This window comes from Ruditapes philippinarum, unplaced genomic scaffold, assembly GCF_026571515.1.
Source record: "Ruditapes philippinarum isolate M1 unplaced genomic scaffold, ASM2657151v2 ctg2613_1_1_1_1, whole genome shotgun sequence".
Lineage (NCBI taxonomy): Eukaryota > Metazoa > Mollusca > Bivalvia > Venerida > Veneridae > Ruditapes > Ruditapes philippinarum.
In genome coordinates, this window is record NW_026856127.1 from 311,314 (window position 1) to 320,335 (window position 9,022).

At 32.5% G+C, this 9,022-nt stretch overlaps 1 protein-coding gene across 1 annotated transcript; it reads left to right on the forward strand.

Annotated features, from left to right (window-relative positions):
• Positions 1-6,072: 6,072 nt before the first annotated feature.
• Positions 6,073-9,022, forward strand: LOC132745479 (uncharacterized; the record flags this gene model as incomplete). Its single annotated transcript, XM_060734428.1, is given in 4 exon segments — positions 6,073-6,204; positions 6,832-6,926; positions 7,709-7,846; positions 8,890-9,022. Coding segments are annotated over 4 exon segments (368 nt in total), but the record flags the coding sequence as incomplete, so codon positions are not given.

The window sequence follows — 9,022 nt, forward strand, 5'->3', positions numbered from 1 at the left end:
TGTGACTTTTTTCCCAAAAATTAAAAGGGCAGGGCTGCTTCCCCCAACCAGAACCTGTGAAAAAAAGGCCCTGTTTTTTTGTCTTTGCAAGTTCACGACATATTTTAATTTAAAGTTTCACAGAGGACTTCCTTTCATTTTAAATTTAAGGAATTTTAAAGGACCATTCCCAAAATACATGGCAAAAACTGATGCCTTGTCTAATATCCAGACTTCACCACAATTATATCATCAATCGAAGGTGCATACAAAATTACAATGTGAGTTTTTTCTGACAAAATCTGACATCATTAGTATTTTTTTTTTTCCCCAATTTGAAGTTTAAGGGGAACAAAAAAATAAAATAAGTAAATCATTGTAATTTTTGTTACATTTAACTGCACTGTGTCATATAAAATTGTAAAATTTGCAAATCCAAATTAGTAATTATGTGCTATGAGTGAAAAATAAAAAGTTAAATTTTTTTTTATTTCTTTTGTCTTTTTTAAATTTGATAGATAATATTATGTAGTCATTTTTTATGAATATGGGACCAAACATATTACCAATGTGTGATCTCATCGTTTTAAAGGGCATGGCGCATTTACATACGGCAAAGCTGGGGAGCCCTATTTGAATTGTTCAAAAGATTTGTAAAGGAGTAAACGGCATAACTTTATTAATTTAGACACTGCGTTGTTTATATTGGTGTTGAAGTTAAAACTGACCATCATCATTGGGAATAATATCTTCTGTGTTGATGGACAAAAGGTTTATTGATGTGAAAATATAGGAAAAGAAATGAAGTTCATTGAGATTTTAAAATAGGGATTAAACGATGATCGAGTATAATCGAAAATTGATCGTTTATAGAAAACTGATCATGCCCAAAAAAAAAAAAAATTGTTTGTTTAGGGTAACCTTCCCAAAAATTGCTAGGTAGGTAGGTAGGGATTTTTTTTTTTTTTATTTTTTTTTTTTCCAAAATCTGTCGGAAGTTCAAGTGTTTTCTTTGCACAGGCGTCTTCCTAAACTACGACATTGCCCGACTTAGTGTATTATTCATATTTTATCATATAAACAATAATTTTCTGTTCAAATCTGCATAGCTTTAAATGCCATTTAATGTTTATTTCAAAGAATAAAAACAATATCCCAAACATGTTTAAAATGTTGATGTTTGTTTGCTCAGGCACTACTTTAAAGTTTGACTCGAATTGAACGCAAACAGTGCAGATTCTCATCCAGCTTGCATGGGTTGAAACATTCTGCTTAATTGAGTAATACATTGGGCTGGTCGGTTTTAGCAAATAAAAGAGCTAAATGACATGCGTGATCTGGCTTTTCAAAAGTTTTAGTTAAAAAATCTAGACTTATTCTGTTTTCACTATTTGATATTCAGGGCATTAAATACGGGGCACACTTCATTTAAAACAATTGTAAGCTGACATTTTGAAGCTTTACAGTATAACAAAGTTTATATTTTGACACATGGTACAATTTAACAAAATCTATAATTTTGAATTGACTTTTGAAACATTGTTCACAAAAATGCAAAAACCATTGGTAAAAGAACACCCTTGCAATCAAAAACTGTTATTTTCTATCAATACATGTAGTCAACATATTAAAGACAATAGCCAAGCTTTTTGTTGAATTGGCATTTTGTAGATGTCATTCAAAGTGTCGTCTAATAGTATCCATGGGCCCATCTGATAAAAAAGCCAAGAACTAGATCTCAATAACACAGGGGAAAATGGGAGTAACATTTGTGACGGTATGAAACCAAAATGATGCACAGTAAAGGTCAGACTTCGTAGTCTGGCTAAAAATTTGTTTCAGTAGAAAAGAGGATGAAAATATACTGGAAAAGCTTTGCAGTCTCCAGAATAGCTATGTACATAAAAACCCGGGCTATACAACTCATGTCCACTTTTTCCAATGGGATAGGTCTCATTTGCCTCAACCGCTGAACTTGAACTGGTTTTAATAAATTGTGAACACTTTCAATTTTCCAATCAACTGAAATCTGAAACTTCAGTGTTTTTCACCCTTTTCATATTTAATGTTACTGTTTTTTAATATTCATTTTGAAGTGTGGCACTGGACATATCAAAACAGCTTATAAATTTTAAATACTAAAAGCAATAAAAAATAGTGGCATTGATTTTACCTAAAATGCTGTTTAACCTTGTTATTTGTGCAATAAAATTAATATATGATCTACTAAAAAAAAAAAAAAAAAATCACTGACAGGTATTGCAAACCGAGTACGAAAATTATTGGGTATGTTCGTCTTCTCGTTGTCAAATTTTCCGGGCCGGGCAGGTTTTATCGTCAGGTTTTTCGCTAATAAGCAAATTACTATCAAAAACTGTCTAATTAACAGATCCATTCACGAAAAACCACAGTAAAGCCAAAATCAAAATCACCAGGTCCGAAAGATGAACCGTCTTGAAACATGAATTGTTAACCTGGTATTTACGCATGAAATACATCAACAAAGAGAATCAAAAACGGGTCGAACAAATCATGCAAACCAACTGGATTTTACATACTTTTTTAAATGGTTTTATCCTCCACGAGTGGGGGGGGGGGGCCACTAAGTCCTATGTGCCTTATTCTAAGAAAAAATTTTTCATGTATAAAATTCCTTATTTAAAATCGGAATGTTCTCCCGAACACCTGCGTGGTTCCCTTTCCGCTTATGGTCAATGATGTAAAACGGAAGCGGAGAATACTTTCCGGGAATTCCCTTCGGTAAAAAAATCCGTCACATGAGAATTTTTGTTTCCGATAGCGGATATTCATTGGACCGCAATACAGCCGGCCAATCAAAACACGTATAACTAAAAAATGACCGATCTAAATCGTCTGAGAGTTTTACAACGTCTCAAGCTTTCAATTCTCATTTATCCGCCCTTTGAAAACTCTCTACGGCGAACGAATTTTTTTCAGAAACGGAAAAAATAGTTAGGGTCGGCGCCATTTTTATAGGTAGGGTCGGGTTACCCGAAACAGACATATTTTTTTTTAGGCCTCAGCGATGATCGATTACAAAGTTAAATAATCGATTATCAGTAATTAATTTTCTTGCAGTTACTTAAGTGACTCACTGTATTATAAAAACACTAAATTTAAAGCCATTTTGGTTGAAACAATAAATTTCATTCAATGAAATGAAATAACTGCGTGAATGGAGTCTAATAGTTGACAGTGAGGCATGCTGTTTAAAGGTATAACTATACCAAATTTGACATTACGAAAATTATTTAAAATTGCTACACAGGTCTTTTTGTATACTAAAATAAAATATGTTTTTTGACTTCACACAAAGAAGATATTTTTTTAAAATTATTCACCACACTAAAAGGTGGTTGCAATATCAATATTTAGTGTCATTAAAAAAATGGCAGTTTTGTAAAGAAAAGGACCAACTTTAACTTATTCCCATACATAGTTTATTCATTGCTTTTTTAAAAGTGACACATTAATAATTTCATAGATTTTAATGAATTTATTTGATTTAAAAATTTTTACTCAGGATGAGCATAGTATACTTTAAACTTTATTTATTTTCAGTTGATAAAGTAGTGGTTACATGCATCGGAAATGGAATTCTTATAAATTAAAGCATGATAGAACATATGTACATATTTACTTTGTATTGTTAAATGTTTTCGATTAGTATAAATCAATGAAATTGATCGAAAAGGGTTTTCGATTATTTTCGATGATCGATTATGATTTTTGTCCGATTAAGAAACCCTAATTTTAAAGGTAGGTGTGCATATTCTTTCCAGCGAAGTTTTTATCTTATTATGATAAGATGTTGAAATGCGATTTTTTTTCAAAAAGGCTTATATTAGTCTGTGTAAACTGTTGGTCATTTTAAAATAAATCATTTATAGTGTTTTTTTTTACTATACATACTTTTCAGCAGAAACGGTTTATCTTACCCAGATTTTTGATTTAAACATCAACAAAAAAAAGCCCTAGGCAATAGGCATAAAACTTCGATTATCTCCTGAAGCCCAAAATACATATCAGCTACAGAAAGACCATAAAAAGATAGCTATAATATAGTAACATTACAATGATTGGACGGTAACAACTTATATTTTCATACATTCTAAAAATGATCAAAGGAATGTGCTGCAGTGTTAGTATTGCAGGCAGGCCATGAAATTTTTGGAATTCTTTCAGTAATGGTGATTTTACTTACTATTTCCAATTGTTTTTCAGCCTCCTCCTTTGAATTGGGATCTAACGTCGCCCTTGAACCTCCACAAGCTTTTTACATCCATTCCTGACCGAAAATTTGTATTGTAACCCGGTTATATTTAATTAATTTTACGTGAAAATCTGCGTGTTCTAACAAACCCGGTCCGCCCAAGAAAAAGGAAAGACCGTTTTGTCGGATTCGTAAAATTGGTTTAGATTAAAAAAACCCCGGGTAAAATATAACACGGATGAAAATTTTGATTTTTTGTTTTGAGAGAGAAATTTAAAAGAAATACAAAATGGGTTTTAAAATAAATTGAATTTTGCTGGGCCCTAAAGAGGCCCATTATCAATCGGGAATGAGGCACGGTTTAAAATTCCAAAAAACCCAACACCAAATACATTTTTTTTACAAGCGGGAGGTCCCACCTTTAATATACTCAGTGTAGTGTTAAGGGGGTTTCAGAATTCCCTAGGGTTTTACAGAATTTTAAAAATTTTCCCTTTTTAAAAACCAATGGTAGTTTGAGAACAAAAGTAGACGTAAAACCTGGGAGTTGTAGGGTTTCTTTTTTTTCCAAACAAAGTCTTTTCAACAATCGACTTTAATAATTAAGTTCGATTAATTAAATTTAAAGAATTAAAAGATAAAAAGCACATTATTAATTTTCTAATTAAAGGGTATAGATCTAATAACGTCGGGTTAACGTTTTTTATGTAACCCCCGTTTTTGGTTACAGTAATAATTCTTAAAAACATGAAAAAATTAATTTGCATGTCAAGACCCCGATTATGTTTCATTTTAGGGAATTTTTTGTCAGCCCGGGACAAAAGATACCCGTCTTCCGTCCCCGGGCCATATACTACAAGTGTTTTTTTTAAAGTGTTATTTGGGGGAAACGTTGTGAGGAACTGGAAACCTTCAACTAATAAGTCATTTCAATTCCCCCGCTCTGAATTTTATCTTTTTGTATAAAATTTTTTTGTGAAAGTATAAACCCCGGGCGGCCCCATAAAAGTGCAGATTTCAAAAGTTTTTAAAAATTTGTATCCAGAGACCCCAAAGATTTACTCCCCCCTTTTTACATTATTTAAATATGGGATCCCCTTTACAAAATTAAAATTATAAAAACAAAAGTTTTGTCCCTTGTGTTTAGATATGTTTTTTTAATGTATATAAGTAAATTGCCAGTTGACAATATTTCCTATTCGTCAAACGTGTTTGGAAAAAAAGGGGAAAAAAAAACCCCAAAACAAGACGACGAAAGAACAACGGGAACAATACAAACAAGTTACGGGTGGAGCGAAGTGAATTTAAGGTGTATTAACTTTATACCTATATATTTACTTAATTTAAAATCCCACCTAATCCCTGCATTTTCAACATGTATTATATATCTACATGTAATATACAAACATGTTTCAAAGATTAGACCTAGCGCAAAGCAATTGTTTACTACACGTTGAGATTTATTGAGCTATTTAGCGTATAAAGCAAATATCTCCCCTACTATAAGATATTTCTGAAACCACCCAAACAGAAAAATATCTCAGAATCTAGTTTTGGCACGTCAAAAATTATTTTGGATAGAGATCCGAATTCATTCGAATGGCCGAGAAGTTGCGAATCGTTATTTTTACTACCGTGGTTGGTATGTTAGTATTATTGTAACAATATCCAAATTACTTAAATTTTCAGATCAATTTAAATGAAAAGTCTATAGGAACCTCTTCGTCTAACTGAAAGAATCATAACAGTTAAAATCATTTTATGGTGTCAAAGAGATGCGTAATAGTGTTTCTCTTTTACAACATGCAAAGATTACTTTTGATATTAGTACATGTGAGTACAACTGAGAGTGACTTTGACCCTCTACGGAAGTGAAAGGTAGATCAGGCGGATATCGAACGTTTAAAATTAAATTCTGTGCAATATAAGTCGTTGAACTACGAACTTTTTTTTGTATTGTTGGATGTTATAATGGATTAGGGCAAAAAAATGTAACTGAAAGTTAATTTTTCATATTTATGTTCATGATTTAATACTGTTTATTTAGTTTTGATTATTAATTATTATTGTAGACTCTAATTGATCGTACAACAATTATGTGACGTCAAAACCATTGTTCTGGCATCTGCATCCTATTAGATAAAATATCATTTACATGTATATAAATGGTTTGACAGATCCTCTATGATAAAGTATCTAAATTTTTACATTTTATTTATAGATGATTTAAACTTTAATCACTGACAAATGTTATGATCTCTAGTATAGTAATAAATAGTAATAACACCCCAGCTACGTCTTTAGATAGCATTACTAATATTTATACATGTATATAAAAAAAAACAACAACAGTAGAAAATTGGTCACAGCCCTAGCTTGAATGTACAAAGCACCGAAAGAAAATTGAAAGAGAAAAAAAGCCATACTTTTAGATTGGTTTTATGAAACTTGAGTTTTTATTTTTGTTATTAAAAACTTGCTAATGTTATTTTTATTGGATGGAAAGTCCAAGTTTCTGGCCTGAATACGGAAGGGTCCTATTGCACTGCAAGCGTTGAGCTTTAATTTTTTAAAAATAAATCTTGTAAATGGTGACCTGCTCATATTTCTGTTTCAAGGTCATTTAGTAGACGAGGAGGATTTCGAAACAAGGACAGCAAGAACTATGGTTCTGTCCAAGTTACAGATGAACGGAGTCCAAGCCCACAGCCTGGTAGGGAAAATATAATTATGTATATGTTTGTTTTTGTAAATCCCAGCTCCCATTGTGGAGGATCATAAGCTGTTCTCTGCTGATTCAGTCAGCGATCGTTCTCAAAAAAATTAGTTGGGAGCAGAGTATGGAAAAAATCTAATGCAGATATACTTCTTTAATTGATTTATTAAAGTTTGTCTATAGATTCACATTAAATGTACGATTATTATACCATTTGCAATCTTCATTTCTTCTGAGAAATTGGTAATCATTATCGCCACTTGACAGAGCATGTATAATAAATACTTATATATAGTCGGTATAACGTGTTATGCAGGTTAATCTACTCATGACAATATTTTCGATCTTTACTTTAAATTTGACTGATTACAAATAAAAAAAGTCATATTTGAAAATGGTTGCAAAATAGTTACGTCACGACAGAGATCTTAACTTACCAACGATCCGAATATCCGGATTCATCCGGATGTCTGATCCGGATATTCGGATTGCGGATTCTGATCCCTGCAACATCCCTATTAATTAACACAAAGTCGCTAACAACCAAGAAAAGTGGACTTTATCTAAGGGTTTATGCACATAGGATTGAAAATATATCGATTTATAATTAGAAATGTAATTAGAAATGTAACACAAAAAAGCATACCTGAATTATGTAATGGTTTAAAATTTAGAATTTACGCCGTGCACTTTGTCTGAAAGTCACGTGAGACGTGAGCACTGTCTGAGTCTGTACATTAGAACCAACTTTATTTGTTCATTCCCCCAACTTATTTTAGTGGCTGGCCTTCAAGCAGACGAAAACAAGATAGCCAAACTGAGAGGACAAGTGAATGAAGTTAAAGACATCATGAAAGATAACATTGAGAAGGTTATAGAAAGAGGAGAGAAAGCTCAAGACCTAAGTGATAGAACAGGTTTAATTTTGCATCCCTTTATCACAAAATCCCGCCTTATACACCACGTCCCGCCCTCTCAAAAATATCGACAACCACATCCCTCTAAAAGAAAAATGTGCGACCTGGAATACTGACATTAAGACAATCGTTTTTTCGAGTTTTTACGTTCGCGCTTTACGTTCGCGTTACACGTTCACGTAAAGATAAAATACCGGCCTAACTCGACTTGATGCTTATGCCACTGTGTTTAATTAAATACCATGCATGTAATATAGTTTGTCTATGATACTGTCTTTAGTGCATGAATCGTACTTTATGATGGATTATGTATGGAAATACGCCGAAAACAGGATTTCTAACACCATGTTGACAATATTAACGCCGCACTGTTTTGTATGACATGTTACTACATACACTTACATGTATAATTCTGTGTGTTTTGTCACATGAAGTATCTTATTGTTAAACAAAATGGATTTCACGCTAAAGTATAAAAATAGAAAAGTGACAGTAAGACCCCATTCACAGAAAAACGCACCATTCGATCTATGTATTCAATGCTTTAACAGACTATCTAAAATCTCTGAGATCTTTAAAACTTACTAATATATATAATTTACATAGCTATAGTACATTATCCGATAAGTCAATAATATGAATACAAAAACAAAACGCGCAAGTTATGTTTTAATGTAAAGCATGTTTTCATGCATGAATGTTGCGTACCATAAATATTATGTGAATCGCAATTAAATCGTAAGAAAACATCGGTGATTTCCGTCAATGTCCGTCTAGTTTCACGCTGTTGCCCCTCTTTTTTGATATTCAATATGTTTGTTTTTTGCCCGACCAGAGATCGTGTAAAATAATCGATAATTATCGTAGCCTGCCGAAAATTTTCGAAGTGCTGTTTTACGTAACCGTTCGGAAATAGTAAATTTACAACAGGCCATAAACTTTCTTGGTGTTGTCTAGGACAGACAAAAATAATATTATTGTTATTTGTCCCAGGTGTTGTACATAGTGCCAAACAACATTTTTCTTCTTTTGATATATTTTAGAGAATTTGGCTGTAACGAGTACGAGGTTTAGAGACAGCGCTGTAGATTTAAGGAAACATACTCAAAGAAAGAATTGGAAACTTGTGTGTTGTATCGTCTGCGTGGTGGTCGTCGTATTAGCAGTAGCAGCAGT